We start from the raw sequence: 17162 nt of genomic DNA, 5'->3' as shown, positions 1-17162 counted from the left end.
AGAAAAAATATTTCACAAGTTGTGCTAGAACTTTTTTTTTTTTTTTTGCAACATCTTAAACTTACACGCCCAGCTTTCAGAGAAAACATGACCTAATTCCTCTAGGTACACTGGGTTAAAAGGTTGGAGGGCGTTGTTTGTGTGCGCGGCGCTATGTAACATATCTGACAGACTTGCTACAGATCTGGTGTTTGTTCAATCAAGTCGAGCAGACCACTCCTCTTGCCCTAAAGTCATAAAACACCAAGATAACGAATGCCTTTACCGACAAGTCTAGCAAAGACGAGCACTTGACTTTTTGCTTTTTTTGAGGTGCAGCACCAGAAGCTGTCATTAGCAAATGCAAAAAACAAACAAAAAAAAAACACACATATTGACAAACAGGGTGGGACCAGGATTTGCACAGGCCAGTGAAAACATTGCGTCAGAAAAAAACCCATCAAATTCAAACCACCCCCATTAGTATACAGTACTGAGTGCACCACAGGTACAGCAGCGTGGCCCTAAATGGACCTGCACGGCCGTAGCAATACGTAAAGATCTCATTTCTCCAGCTCTCCTGATCTCTTAATCCATTTACCCATCCTTTTGTCTTCAAGGTAATTTGCCAGCTTTGTGAGGCCAGCTAACAATGTGAAAAGAGATTGTAAATTGGCGGCTATAACAGTTCTGGGACACAATGCTTAGGTCTGTGAAGTGTGTACACAGAAACCAATGTGAGCGTCTTGAAAGGACTACAGTATTTGAGTGCGGAGGCAACTCCAATCCAAATGATAAAATGTAATTAAATGTACAGTACCAGGTGCAATTAAAGTCAATCAGTAAAGTCTCTTGCATAGATCTGCTGCACAAAGTCCTCTGTAAATTCCTGTTTGCATTATGCACAGTAAAGTATAGGTATCAATCTGTTTATGTTTGCTTAAGCATAACAGGAACTGCTTTAGAGTCAATACAAGCACAAAGGGTGCATTATTTTGTAATCAGTTTCGTGAAACTTCTGTGCAGAACACACAGTCCTGTGAAAAGAGTTAAAGCAGGAGAGCTGGTCTAATTTATTAGGCAATAGTGTTTCTGCTAATGCATTAATCAGTGTTGTTACATTACGCTGCATTACACAGATGAGGGTATTACCCGAAACATTTGATTTCAATGTCTTATGCTAGTTTATTTTAAGTATCATCCATAACTATACTATAGTGGTGGATATAGAAAGAAAAACGTTCTAAATTCAAAGCCAAACGTTTTGACGATTTGTTTGAAGCTTGTTACCTGTTGTAACATCAGCGCCTGCTGTTGCTGAACCAAAGCCTGGAGCTGCGGAGGAGACAGGATTTGCTGCATCTGTTGAGGGGTGATCATCTGGGGCGTCATCATGGCCACAGACACTGGGACCTGAACACGAGCAGGAGGGGAGGGAGAGGGAGAGGGAGAGAGAGAGACTGCATCAGACACCCAAAATACAAGCCAGTCAATACAGTACTCTGGAATATGTAACCTGCAATATATTTGGACCGGCAGGTTTTCTAGAAATGTCCACACAAATAAGCACAAAGGAAGTGCAACCTACACTATTTTTAACTCCCCAAGACAAACTGGTTACTGTGTTAAATGTATTGTAGCTTGATTCTCTAAGTGTATAAAACTATAGATTTATACTATAGAAAACTATACTCCTGCCTCAAGATATAATGACACGTACAGGCAAACACTCTGCGACATTAAATAACATTCCCACTTGAAATATATTCTTTATCTTTTCTCTAAAAGAGGGTACAGCCACCACAGGAAGTGATGAAGACTCCAGTTGAAAACAAAAACGTGACTTTTCACCCGTACAGAGCCACAGCGTGTTCATACCAGATATTTGCATTCATTTGTTTTTTCTGAACGCATGACTGCTCATATTTTGAAAAGCCTATCTATGTAAAGCCTGAGGGAGAGCGAGCCGTCAGTTACAAATTAAATTTGTAAAAAAATGATTTTACTTTGTAAACAAGATTTGCCATGAATGCGAACACCTCTTGTTTAAAGGGGAATCATCCTTCGGGCTCATTACCCTTCACACCAGAGCCGCTTGAGTCCCGCTACGCTGTGTAACATTTGAATATAACAGCGATACACCCCAATGGATGAAGTGAAGCGGGTTCAATTAACAGCTTATATATCTCAGTAGGCCCGGGTTCAAATCCAGTTTTGGGTCTCAAATGAGATTTAGTCTGCAGTGAATAACAGCTAGATATGTTTTATTATTATTATTATTATTATTATTATTATTATTATTATTAGAATAATTCAAGTTTGAATGCATGCAGCATATTAAAAGTAAATCATTTATAACAATACATAAATGATTTTTTTCCTGGTAATGCCCAGAGTATAAAACATTTTTTCTGAAGTTTGGGTCGCTTTGTAATTGGCTCTTCAAGGTAACTCATTTATGAATTATAAATCACCTTGCATTCTCAAATATAATCATCTGTCGTCCAATTACTTTTTTTTAACTGTTGTTGCCTTTTAAAACCCAGTGAATGCTCCCCACGAATGGCAAGTGAAGGTCAGTCAATGAAGAAGAGGTCATTAAGTACACAAAAACTGCAATTTAACCGACTGGGAATCTTAGGAGATACAGTTAAAAATATGACTGTGATAAACATTAGAGATTTGTTTTTGGACCTGCGCAATACAGTTACTATAGTCCTAATGGAGTATTTTATTCAAAGCAAAAATTAACTATAATAATCACATCTATTCATTATGCAAGAACTATTTGGTCGCAATCTACAGCAACGCATCTCAAAAACGAAAGCACAGTGTAACGCATAAATACAGGTTTTCCACATGCTTTGTTGAACATCTCAACAGACCAGAGCCATCGTCCACTCCTGAATGGGGGGGGGGGGGTGGGAGAGAAAAAACACACACACGCGTGCACAGAAACTGTGAAATTCAGGCAGCAACGGGAACAATACGCAGCACTTGAAAGGGCTGGCGTCATGCTAATTTGCCTACGCCGTCGCTTGTCAGTCGAAGCATAGAAATGAAAACCTGTAATTAATTGCTCTTGTGCATCCCATTCTCCCCGTGACAACCCATACATTTTATTTTATACACACGTTCATTGACATTTTCAAGTTGGAGGCATAATAATTACCGGAGTTATAACACCTTCCATTGCAACGCTGCTCGAATGACGAGCCCTCTGAATACTGAGTTGTTAAGGTTTGACGGCATTAATTGCCCCTATAATCTAATATCACAAAGGCAGGCGATTACATACCCTGCGAGGAGCATGCAATTCGACACTAGGGTTTGAGCACGGCACACGAAAACAAAAGCACTACCATTAGCAGCTTGACGGCTGCTAACAAAAGCATTTCACAATTCATTCCGCTTTGTCTCTGAGCATGCATGATTATTATTTTTTTTTTCATTAAGATGTGAATTGAATGGGTAATAAAAGGAGGCTAAAAAAGCTAACAATTTGAAGTCAGGAATACATTAAGTGCATTTCAATTTTTGTCACCGCTGTTAATTCGAAGGATGTTGCTTTTCGAGGTCCCCGTTATGTATTGCAGCTGAAGAGGGAACTGCTTTAGCGAGCAGAAGTGTGAGATCGTGTTCCTGCCTTCTCCACGCAAACCTACTGTAGCTACTCAGGAGGGACAAAAAGTCATTATAAAAGGCCTTGAGTTTCAAACGCCAGCAGAGCCATGTGTGTTGTATTAAGATTCATAACTAGGATTTACAGCAGCCACTGATGCGAATCATCTTAAAAAAGTTCCTCTTTGAATGTGTCGGCTCACTCCTGTTTGGGGATACACACACAAACCATTAGCAGTTAGTCTGAAGAGGCCAGGCAAGGTCTCAGAGACAAGGTACAGGCAGACACAGAGCTTGGAGCAGATATCCCCAGAGCAGGCAGTAGGCCTCAGGCCTTGTGTTGACACAGTGTTTATGTCAAGTGGTGCCTGGCACCCAGCAAAAGGCAAGGCAAATTAACTTGTTCCAGGTAGCCAAAGATGAATGTTTTGGGTAAGAGGCCTCATTTAAAGACAAAGAAACAAGACACACAGGTATTTGTCCATATCACTTTTACTCATGCCTGATTCAAACATATTGGTGGTTATTTTGTATTGTTAATACAGATAGTACATAAAAGGTGCAAAAAAGACATTGCCGTGACTATTATTAGCTTTAGCACAAAGTTGTTTTCATTCCCCTTATCATGGTGTAGGTTTCTGTGTTAGCAAGTCGTGACCGAGAACAATAAAATAAAATGATTTAGGAGGACAACAAGCTGTGAGAATAGGAGGAAGTGCATTACACTGCCAAACATCCAATGAAAATAAATACATAAATGAAATCATTTCCTCAAATAATTGTTTGAGGTAAAAATAATAAATAAATAAATAAATAAATAAATAAAATAAAAAAACATCAAAACAAGCCGACCGCAAGAGACGCTAGATTATCACTCCGATAGGTTTGTATGAACTGCACTTGACCGAACTCAGGGGAAAAAGAAAGAAAGAATGTTTCAGTTTATCTACAGTAGAAACTCGTACACCATCTCCCTGCCTGGCTCAGCTTTTACAAAAGGGAAAAAAAGCACCAAGCAAGGCGTCTCCATAAGCATCTCAAATTGGATTGTAATGAGGGGAGGCTGTGGCACCTCTGGAACTTCCCGGCATCATTAAGATGCTGCAGCAGCGTCCAGGACCGTGAACAAAGGCTCTTTAATTGACAGAGGTCAACTGCAACATGGAGGAAAAAGGAAGAGCGCGAAGGGAAACAGGTTTGCCGAGGCACAGCCAGGCGTTTGCAGAGAGACGGGCAGTAATTAGAAGAACTGTTTGAAGAGCAAGTTTAACTGATTAACAAAAGGGAAGAAAAGAAGAGAGAGAGAGCGAAAGAGAGAGAGCGAGCGAGAGAGAGAGTGCGAGAGAGAGAGAGAGAGAGACACACACACACACAGAGAAAAGAGAGAGGCGTGCACGCGGTCCCACTGGGCTGAATAGGAAACCCAGCATTGTGCATTTTAATGAGTTTTAATCTTGTTTAGCGCTCATTCATCTTCACGATTCATTCAAATTTAAAACCAGGGTGCAGCATCCCTGGCCCTATGCATTGCAGAATGACACATGTGAGATAATGTTCCAGACATTTTGGTATGGTGCCATTTCTTTAAGGCATGTTGGATAAAGTGCCGGCTTCTGCAGATATTAAAAACATTGAAATCCTTTACATCCAACAGCACACCCTTGCTTTATGATCTTAATTGATTTGCAGATTGTAATAAAATGTGAATTGCTTGTTTAAATTTAGCATAGCACTATAGCAGATATACTTGTTACATTACTAGGCACAAACTTATTGCTGTGTATACACCAGTTAAATCCCAATTGAACCTCAACATCCACTAAAGTAACTGATAATTCAACTGTACTGCTGCTTTATACGGTTTTGTTTAGATTTATTTCTGGCTGATTTGTATTTTATTGTATTTGTTCTACTGCATATCACAGGTTTCAGCATAAACAATGTGGGTCTTTTAAAGTACGACGTACATGGTAGAGAATGTAGATAATATCTTTTAGCACAATAAATGTCTTTGATACTAAACGTAATCATGTAGAGAATACTGAAGCACTAAGAGGTCCTTTCACTTGAGAAGGTCAGAGTCTCAGTAATGAGTAATGCACTATATTATGGTATTTAAATAAATGGATGATTAATACATCGTCATTCTCTGGAGTTTTCTCTCCCTTTCCATATTACAGGGTAATTATCACACTCTGTGCTTCTGTGTGTGTGCACGCTCACACGCAAGCTTAAACAAAAATGTAACAAACTTTAAACAGACACACAAACCATTTCTCTAAAGAAGTAATTGCGTTTGTAGAGTTCTTGAAAGTGTTTTATTTTTAATTTCATTTTGTATTTATTGGTCAGGAAAGATGCCCTTTAATTTTTTTAAGGAAATGTTTCAAAACCGTTTATATAAAAAAAAGGGCAATAAAGGTTTGTTTTTAATTCTAATTGTAAAAAAAAATCCCACATTTTTTAAAGGGACATCCCTAGATAAACCAAGATTATGCCTAACACAAATATAACTGGTCTGTTTATCTAATGCTTGGTCTAGTTTGGAATCTGTCACTTGTGCTGGAGTGTACTGGAGAACCACAGAGATAATTGGAAAAATGACAGGGAGCACTCAGGATGCATCCCCTCACTACAACGGGTTGGGAACAACACCACAGAGCTGTTTATCCTTGTCGAAAACTATTACTCACTCCGGTGTGGAACTAAAAAAAAAAAAAACACTCAACACTACATCACAGCCGCTTTGCAGCCTGTAGAGTCCATTAGTCGTTTTAAAGATTTCCAAAACAGTGGTTTGATTTTTTTTTTTTCTCCTCCCCACCAAGGGGAAGGGGGTACCTTACTGCAATGTCACATTTCATTTAAACTGCCTTAAATCAGACACAATGTTTAGCTTGGTGTGATTAATATGTTAAATTATTAAAATCAAACCGAAAACAATTGGAAATTCAGGTATGGGTAAAAAAAAACAACTGAAAACTGCAAAGCATGTTGGGAATGCCATAAAAAACACACTGTACAGAATGTTGTTAAAACACAGAATTGAAAGCACCATATTTTGTAGAATTACTATACAACGTGTTTGTTGGTTCTTACAGTACACCACTGTAAATGCATTTGAGAGTCTTCAAAAGGTGCCCAATATCAATATCCATGTGTGTTTGTAATATGGATACACCAAGTCCATCGCTGTTTAAGATGATTGACCCATTAAGTGTCATCTTTGGAGCATTTTTGACTGGCACCTACCTGCTATTTTAATGTTCTCTTTAGCTATATTGCTATGATAACTTACTGTTAACCGCAAAAGTTTAAATGTAATGTATCAAATTACATAAATACAGCTTGTGTTCTGATTTTATCAAATAAATGAATTTGGTACCTGATGGTACCTGCTCCCACCCCCTGCGTTAACCCCTAGATCCTAAAATACTTTGGGCAATTCGTCACAACAGAAGAAGCACCCACAAGACTCCAGGAGGCTCCAGTGGCGACTCTTAAGCTTCTGTGTTCTTTTACTTTACAGAAAGGTAATGGAAGCTCCAGTGCAGTAATAAAATACTGCCTGCTGTAAAGCAAAACGGCTTTGTGCTGTCACTTGGTTATTTTCAGAGAGTACTGAGCCTTGTCCAGTGCACTGCCAAGGGACTCCTTCTTGACAGCGTCCAGACAAATGAAAACCTCGCGCCGAGAGAGTGGCCTGGGAAGTGCAAGTTCAAGTGGAAAACCCTCCCCCCCTTCCATCCAACGCCCCACTGCGCCAGAATAAAAATGACAACAAATTTCCACTGGAACACAACAGAGATTACTTTACCGGGGAAATATAAAAGCCTATTATCGACCAGCCTTCATTACACATTTCACTCATGTTTCAAATAAAAAAAAAATACTGTTTCACACTTCGCTGCTTGAAGCTAAACTCTGCAACTGCTACCGCCAATTTCTTTTCTTGTTTCTCTTCCACGTTTCTACCCCCCAAACAAAGTGCAAACCAAGCGGTTTTAGAAAGTACACTTTTAAAAAAAAAGATTGCAGAGAACAGTATATCACTTGCAGAAATGTTTGTGCTCTTCACGTGCGATTATTACATTTCAAAAGTACAGGATATTTAAGACACTCCATACTGACAAGTCATACTTTATTGTTTCCTGTTTGATGCATCTACTGTACAAATGTAATGCGTGATTAACTGGAGCCGCGACGACTGCAAGCAAAGAGAGAAATTCTATCCCACAACTGAACCTGAGAGTTTCTTCTGCAATGACTTCTGATTTCAGGGCTTGATAGCAGTGCGATTCCCACATTTGCATGGCAATCTGATTGAACCACCTTCCAGACAACAGGACGCCATTGTCCCAGGACTGACATCTCTAACAAAGGTCAGCAGAAAATCCTCTTCCCACACTGTAATGTCACTTGCTTACAAAAGTGAACCCTGAGGATATAACAACCCCAAAACTACATAATGCATTATTACTTACAATGGCACCAACAAGGTATGTATGCAACTCATGGCTTCCAATGATTTGCATTACACTTGTATTTTATATATATATATATATATATATATATATATATATATATATATATATATATATATATATATATATATATATATATATAAAAACTTTGAACACAACATTTCCAAAGTTGTGTGTCTAGCACAGATGCCCATTTACTTTCCAATCAGATATTTCCCGGTTTCAAATCGATACATTTAAAAAAAGTTAAAATCACTTTAGTAACCGGCAAGAAAATAAGTCCCCATTAGAATTAAGTCAAATGGACCGACCCCAATCTTCCCTGTGATGCACGACAGCAACGGTCCATAACTTCTCCTGCTTTATACTGCTCTAAACAAAAAGAGGTCAAGCTATGTGGAGCCAGTGTACTGTATCTGCAAAATACAAGCCATTTACTGCACTTGGGAAAGTAGTCTCAGAAAGAGACAGCCAAGTTAAACCCTTTCAACTAATTTAAAAGGGTGAACTGCATGAACAAACTGTAACAGTTTTATCAGGTCTCTCTATTAAGATGCCTAGTGTCTAAAGAAAAAAAAATAAGGAACCTAATTAGCGTGTCTCAAATGAGTCCTTTCATTTTATTTTATTTTTTATTTTTTTATTTTTTTAATTAAAACCTCAATAATACATGAAAAGGAAGCTGCTTTTTTCAATTACCAAAAGAGGTTTGCTGTACTGTACAGTGTCTAAACTGAAACTTGCAAGCGTGTACAAGTTCAGAGGGTATTGGCATGTGTTTGTGGGAAATGTATCACCCCCCACCCTCACCTCTATCCCACTGCCCCCCCCCCCCCCAAAATAAAAACAAACAAACACCCCCCATGGCAGAATCAGTGCTTGGAAAGGAATCTGCCACCCACAAGCAAGCATGGTACTACAATTGTAGAGAGAAAGGCCTAGGAGGATTTGAATTAAGAGATCTGTGGTCTCTGCGTTCAAGCTGAATATGGTTATTTAGAGGGTGGGATAATTCCACGTTTGTCGTCCACTTGTGGCAGTTGAAATACCAGCTTCCGACATACCAAACCCCTCATCAGAGAAATCAGAGGAACCAGAGGAGAGAGAGAGAGAGAGAGAGAGAGAGAGAGCGAGAGCGCAACAGAGTGGCAGGGGTGTCTCTGGGCACAGTGTGAGTGTCATGTCTGGGTTAAGTGTGCCCACAAGGGTATTGGCAGCGCACAGTCTGTGAGGTGGGGGGGCTTCCCTCTGGTTTTCAAGGATTGCGCTACAAATGGAACAGACTGATTGGGAGATTCCAATAGGATTGAAAAGGCAGATACGTGCAGGGAATACAAGCAGGCAATGTCATTAAATGGCAACTTTATACAGTATTTGGGACATAAAATGTTGGTAAAAACACTTGCTTTCATTTAAAAATTGATTTTGTTTTAGTATTGTACTTGTTTGCTTCCCAATGGTGTTAAATCCCACTCACTACTTTGATTCAAATTGCAAGTTAGCTTTAGAATAGCACTTGTTTGTGGCGTAGGTCTCTGTGTATTATATCAAGAGGTAAATAAAAACCACAACAACATTATACATGAAATAGAATTCAATTAAAAGTACTGCTGCACTAAATGTGCTTTTGTCAGCGAGTGTTACTGTACTATAGTTTAGGTCAGGAAATCTCACGATTTCACTAAATCGGCAGAGAGCGACTGCGGTTAGGGATGAGCTACCGCACATTTGCTAATGATAAAGGGGTTACGTCACGAAATACCCCCAAAACTATTATATGCCTAAGGGATTGAACAGCCGCGGGCTGAAGCCTGAACTGTTCCAGTATTCAATGTCAGTAAATACATTCAGACCCCGAATTAACCCTTCTTTTTATTTTAACTACTGCAGACGCTCAAATAATAGCAGACTCTCATGCCCTTATGAAAAATGCTATTCAAAAACAAGGGTCACTTCAAACTTGCTGCCATTCAACTGAAGACCACTTTATGCGTAATGTCCACTTTTTCACAGTGAGAAACCTTGTGCTGACAGTTAAATGATGATTTATTCTGTGTGTTTTTTTTTTTCTTCTTCTTTTCACTAGTACCAGGAGAATCAAGTTGAACCCAGTAGCTCTCAACAATAGCAGGGATGGCTGTTTGAAAAAGTACACAAAATACTAATGCAAATGATGCCACCAGTGACGTGTCTATTGAACGCAGTTAATTAAACATTTTGCTTTTATTCTTTCAGTAGGGCATTGCTAATGTACAACAGAAGTAGGATGCTCCAAATCAAAATCTCCCCCAAACCCACACTGATTCAGCAGCCTGAGCTCCCCAAGCCCTGAGATTAAGAACAGAGGGCTGAAAAGCCAGGTTGGAGCCAGCAGGGACCGCTACCCCTGGGCTATGGAAGAGGCGCGCTGACAGTTCAAAGGCGGAGGCCCTCGCTGTTAACTCATTAACATGCTGAGCCGAGCTGCACGCATCCTGGGTGTGAAGCCTGGGCCTGCACACTGTTTTTCTTGTAAATACCTCAGAGTTCAACCCTGGGAGCTCCGCACTTTCTAAAAAGACAAGGGTTCCAATTGTTCACAGGGGCATTAACGCTCGGCTTTGAAATTTCAGTGGGCTTAAAAATATGAATCTAAACAAGTTGAAGACGTTCTCGGATGAGGTGTTTATTCAGGTACTGAAGCCTGCCCCTGACACAAAACTGTTTGAATTTACAGTTTAATCAAATAAAAAGTTGTAGCTGACTTAGCTTAGACATAGCTAAGGAAGACTGACCTGCAATAAGACTCAGCTGTCCACAACTGAAGACTGGGTAATAACTCCTGCCCGTGCCTCTATTCAAGACTGTCCGATTATTCTAGTATATGGGAGAAGTACTTTGTCTCTGGAAACGCAATACAAGCCTTTGTTTAATCCACAACATTTTATGAGCAACCACAGTCAGAAAATAAAATAAAAAGGACTACATCTTAAACTCTGAGACTGGTTCAATTAAACAATTCAGGGCAAGGAGCTGGACTGGAAAGGGCAGCTTTACCCACCAAGTCTTACAAGCCTGTCTTGGAAACCTGCAGCCCCAAGTTCAATCTAATTAGTGTGGTTTGTTAATTAAATGAACGTGGCACTAACGAGGTAACCTGATGTTCCTTGATAATGTTAATTACCCTAAAGGGAAAACCTCTCAACGCAACCATTTAAACTGTCAGCCTACATTCTCCACTTTATTATTGACGATTTAAAAATATTCTCTCCCCCTTGGTCTTCTATCCACTTGGCACGCAGTCACTGGGCTGAAACCTAAGAGGGCAGCATTATGGGTCTTGCTAAAATGAACTTTTCTGCACATTTGTTCACACAGCATTAAGAACATGACGACGGTTGAGCCCTAAAAGATTGGTATGTTTCACGCAATGATATCCAAACCTTTAGTACTAGTTGCATCACTTGCTTCCCTGTTAACTCAGCAGATTGTCCACACTAGAAACACTTGTTAGACAGAAATGTTCATTCATAATGTTAGGGCTTTGCAACAAAGCAATTTCTTACTCATTTTGTAAATAGTTTTATTTATAAATTTGGGGTAATATTCATACTGGCACAAAAGGTTACTGGAGTATATCGATATGGGGAAGAATATGTTGGGACACAGAATGTAGAAGAGGTGCAAGCTATAAAGTCTTTAATGTTTTACACTATCTGGCTAAAGCGCTGATAGAGTGGCGTGTGGGTAGGATGCTACTAGCTTGGAAGCTGATGGATCACTTGTGCTTAAGTGTCATTTGCATGGATTTCCCAGTTAGGCTCCTTCTTACAGGAATCCGAGGACTCTCCTGGCAAGAGGCAAATCCAGCTAGGAAAGGGGGTATGGAACTTTAAAAGCTCAAGAAGAATGGAAGAGAGCAAATTCCATTGCACAGCTCCGAAGTGCACATGCTTTTTAATAGTGGAAAATACTGTAAACTTCCTTTGTGACCAGCGCCATGGAAAAATAACCATCCAGTCCTTTCTCTGCAGAGCTCTGCCCCCAGTAACTGAAGATAAGCTTTATTTTGTTGCTTATTGTTTCCGTTTTGGTTTGAAACAGAGTCCCTACAGCTTTAATTCCAAAGCATGTTGAGAAAAAACATTAAAGGCTCTAATTGAAGAAGGCCGATAAAACAGTTAGGTGCAGTAATGGAACTAGCTTACACATGTAGATCGACTGACCACTTCAAGCGATTTATTACTTAAAGGTTCTATGATTGAATAGAATAAAAATCAGTCTCTGCATGCTAGTATAAATCAGCACATGACCCAGGCTTGGGTCAATCGCATTTCTCAGCACAAAACTACAGGTTCCCCACTTTGAAATGCTGTATCAACTTTCATAAAATTGCTGTAATAAAAATCACATCATATTTCATCTAAAACTACCAGATACTTAAAAAAAAAAAAAAAAATCTAGGTGCAACCATCATGGCTTAATATGTCAAATTAAGTAGATATCGTCTCCAGCCTTACAATTACATTTCAATGCATGTAATATTCGATCTCCTGTTCAGAGGACACTTAAAGGGAAGCACTGGCTGTTTTAGTGTGTTTCTCTGTGCATGTGTTCCTGTGTAAGTATGGGAGGACGGAACAAGACAGATAAAGGTGACAAGCTTCTCAAACCTGCACGGTGGTCTGCTTATTCTCGTTACTGTTCAGGCCTGTTGCCTGCTGAAGGAGGAACTGCCGTGCTGCCTGAAGAGCCTGCAAGAGAGACAGGGAGAGCCGTTAGAGAGGATGGAGGGTTACAAAAGAAATAAATACGCAGTCGCTTAACTTGTGCTGCATAAACCAATTAGCACATTTGTTGTAATAATCTTTTTTTTTTTTTTTTTTTTTTTTTAAACAAAAAGCAAAATAAGTTGTACAGTCTTACATAACTTCTTAAATAACAGGAGATTGTAAAAGATATGTTCTTTGAGGAATGCAATGTGAAATATGTGCGCTACTTTGAAGGTACAATGTGAAAACATGACAATAATACCAAGTCTATCTGTCTATCTATCATATATATACACACACACAAACATTTAAATCGTTTACAGTAAGTTGTGATTAATTAATTAATCATATCAACTGTTACTGTGTTATTTTTAACTAGAACTTGAGTTAGACACAGTAAGCAAATACTCCATTATAAAAGGAGACCTTACATTCAAATGCAATGGAGATTTCTCAGCTATTTAAACTGTTTTCTGTGCCTCATTAGAAATTTGAATCCACAACATGTGTCATTTTAGGCTCTAACCCAACTGACTGTATCCTTTTTCAAATTAAATACAAATCACCCGATATCAAAAACAAGCAAACTGCAGTGTTTATAAAACACAACCAGGATGCACATTTGTTTCCTGAACTTGCAAGCAGCAGCAGGTTATCAGATAACAAAACAAACATGGATTTACGAAAAGACTGCCCCTGCGAAAGTTAGACCCTCGTACAGACCATGCAAAACCAGAACCAACTGAGTGATGATGTCAACCAGAAACAAGCCAGGTCTGCGCTGGAGCCACCGCAAAGTAAACCCAGTAACTTTGAGAATATAGTCTGTATATTTATTTTGTAGACAAGTGGAGAGGAGAGACCAAGTCTTGGAGCGAGACAACTGTAGAAGGACAAGGTCTTCATCTGTGGGGAAACAAAAAGGAATCCTCTCCCTTTAAGAGGAAATAACTGTCCCACGCGCAATCAAATGCATTACAGAAAGAGATTTAAACCAGCTGTATTAAAAACACTTGCTGTTTTTGCTGAGTGAATTAAAAAAATACCACCAACCTGCACATCCACCATTTGTTTTTTTCTCTCTCTCTCTCATATATCCAGTTGTGGTATACATAACTTAAAATGACCACAAGTGTTTAAAGTCAAGTTCTGCCCAACATAGTCATATGGTGCAAATTATTACAGCACACGCTGTAGAGCACGCTTTCACTGTCTGTTAGCAATAAGGGGCTAGTTAGTATAAATTACCACACTGATTACCAAATTTATGAATTGCTATTTATGGGTTTAATAAATGCTAATATTACCATGTAATAACTTATTTTGTTAATCCTCGACATGGAACTTCCTACGTATTGAATATTGCTTCTTTGGTAACTGTTCATCCTTTAATATTTTAAAAGTTATATTTTTAAATTGACAAATAGTTTTTTTGATACACTAAAGCATCTTAAGTTGAAATGTTTTAGATGAAGCACTTTGGGCAGCAGGTATGATCACATTTCTCTTTCTTCTTTCTCCATTCACTCTCTCCCCCCATCGCTTTACCTTCACCCATTAAAGACAGAGCTACTGCCGAACAACAGGACTATTGTGCTTGTGTGTGTTAGCCAGGTTTTATTACAGTGGCGCGCAGGCAGAGAGAAAGGGGAAGGTGGGGTGAGGAGGTCAAAGCCCAGCTTGGAAGCCTGTGCACAGTGTGGGAGTTCTTCTGACTTGTCATCAGTTCAGCTGTAAATCAACACTCCAGACATCGGCTTTAATAACAGTGCATTTTTTAATTCATCGGGGGGTCAGGGGCTTTGCGCGGTTTATTTTCTATTTTGTTTTTATAAAACTTATGAATCTAAAATGGTTATAATTTTATCCAAGAGTAGAGTTTACAAGCCAGAAGGGCAGAGTATACTAGCATGAACAATACTACATTCTGAACAAATGGATGAAAGGGTTGGCATTGGAATATTCTCCTCTGAGGTTGCAGGTTTCAATCCGGCGTGGATCAGTAGTGACTGGATGGAAAGCAGTCCTGAACATTTGTAATGGTGAACAGGTGGCCGACACATGCTGAAACTGCTCCTGGTTCTCAGTAATCAGCTACTGTGTTTTTTCTGGGTTCAACTATAATTGCAGGAATTCAATACACAATGTAAGTTTTAAAATATCCAATATGCATATTGTTTTACTTTCAAAATGTATGTATAAACACTTTTGCAGTCCCTGCACTCGACGGCCTGTCAACCTGAACTTCACACGTCTGGTAACTGAAGCTCCAGCCCTGACGAGGCACACCCAGAGCTTCCTGCAGGCTTTGTGGATTCTGACCCCAACGCTCAGCAGTGTCTCATGGGACCTCCTCAACGGGGTCACGTACCCCAACACACTGTCGCAAAACGTGAAAATCACACTGAAAAACAGCCACCTGCAAGGGGCATCATCGTCCAGGATTATTTATAACTTCCCTCTGTATTTTTTGTTTCTACATATTTCCATCTGCATTCAAAAACACATGGCTCACTGAATCTAGGGTCAATGGAAATATGCCAAAACCTGCAGTTTACTGGCTTGTCAGAAGGGGAGCTGTTTTGTCTATGGGGGGGGGGGTTGATGTCTGTTAGGGCTCAGCATTTTGGAATGACTTACATCAGACAGTAAAAAGAATAAAAAAAAGACATCCCTTGTTGTTATCAGTGAACGGGAGTATTTAACGTTTACCCTGTGAGGTTTGTGTGTTGAAACGGTAGTCTCAGATGTCTAACAAACAGCAAAATAAACAAATCATTAAAACTTGTTTGGTGGTTACGGAAGTAAAGAGACAAAACTAACCAAACTATTTAAAACAGAAACCCCAGCATGCTCGTGAAAACGATCAAAACTGGAGCCAGAATCCAAAGGAGACAGCCTTAAGAGGGAAAGCAATTTTAGCCACAATTGCATTCTTAGATTTAGGAAGCATTTTTAATACATTTGACAGCTTTGTTTTTAATTGTGTTTTTTCAGCATAAATGCAGTTGCAACTCAAAACCCAGAGAAAGAGAAACGAGAGAGTGCGCACATTCGCAGATCAGCCTCAAGTACATGGCTGGGCTGTCTGCAGTTCCTCGGGCGAGGGGGATTTCGAACTCTGTAATACTTGTTAATGTGAGCTGGTAAAGAAGATCATGGTTTCTGGTTTTCTTGCATACAGTACAAAAACCTGACAAATCACTGACAGCTGAAAACAAAGGGCTACACCAAGGCCGTCATTCAATTAGGGGTTTATGGAAATACAGCACCTCTTCACAACGAGAGGAGCCCTAGGCATGGGAAACTTGGACAGATCAGACTAGCTGAGAGCGTGAATGTTTCAGTATGGATATGATAAACATTGGATATGTGATCCAATTAATTTGGAAAGAGAATGGTTCTGGTGACAACACTGCAAAAAAGTAATTTTCAGGACCTTTTGAAATAAATGCGTCTTGATTTCAATAGGGTCCCTAATAGACTAGGCCAAGACAATGTAAAATAATATGTGTACCCAATACCCAACCCAGTAAGGGGTGGTGGTGGGATGGCTGTTGTCAGGATGGCTGTAAATCAAGGACTTCCTCTCGTTAGCACCAGTCCCTGAGTGTTGGGCCCAGTTTCATGGTGGGTTTCATATAAACTCCAGAGCTGGTTCCAATTTAGCATTTTCCTTTCTGACATTTTTGCCCACTCATATTATTTTAATTTTTTTTTTTTCCCCTTCATTTTCAAAAAAAATATATACATACTGAGCTCTCACTGGGCCGACCACTCTTTAAAATAAATAAAAACACTAAAACTGTTTTCTAGCATGTTTATTCCCCTTTTAATAAATATGTTTCCACTATATAAAAACCTAGTTTAATTCTGAAGCAGGAAATGCAGTACCATTCATACTGTACTTATTTATAGATCTGAATCAAAGCCAATGCTTTGAAACACTTTGAAACGGTAGTACTGTTTAACACTGAGCATCTCTCTTTTTATTTTGTCGGTTATATTTCTACAGTCCAGTTACTCGATTTAGTTAATGGAACCTGTATTTTATGCAGCCAAACCTTTTACAAAGCGGTACATACGTAATTAATCATTAACAAACACTTTAGGATGACTGTATTTATCTTTAATTTCTAATGCTACAGTAGTTAAAAATCAGAAGACGCTGGGAAGAAACAAACCATGGCGTAGCCCATTTCTGTGTCAAACACAAATGCGGACGCTGATAAAGCTAGTGAGGTAGAGCCTTCCTTCAGAAAACACTCAGCCAGCTAAGTCTGGCTGAGAACTGTCCGCTCGGGGGCTGCATGAGCTCCCCACTGGC

General features: G+C 39.4%; 1 protein-coding gene across 5 annotated transcripts in view; it reads right to left on the bottom strand.

Annotated features, from left to right (window-relative positions):
- The window catches only part of LOC117395144 (forkhead box protein P4-like), a 116639-nt gene that overhangs the window by 39691 nt on the left and 59786 nt on the right, over positions 1-17162 (bottom strand). For all 5 annotated transcript variants that reach the window (XM_059004837.1, XM_033994003.3, XM_059004838.1 and 2 more), the window contains exons 3-4: positions 12737-12817; positions 1270-1392 (exon numbers count right to left, since the gene is read on the bottom strand). In XM_059004837.1, the coding sequence (XP_058860820.1) occupies positions 1270-1392; positions 12737-12817 (204 nt within the window). The remainder of the gene's footprint in view (positions 1-1269; positions 1393-12736; positions 12818-17162) is intronic.

Source organism: Acipenser ruthenus, chromosome 30 (genome assembly GCF_902713425.1).
Source record: "Acipenser ruthenus chromosome 30, fAciRut3.2 maternal haplotype, whole genome shotgun sequence".
Taxonomy (NCBI): domain Eukaryota; kingdom Metazoa; phylum Chordata; class Actinopteri; order Acipenseriformes; family Acipenseridae; genus Acipenser; species Acipenser ruthenus.
The sequence above is the reverse complement of the archived record's forward strand: the minus strand, read 5'-3'. Positions and strand labels throughout refer to the sequence as shown.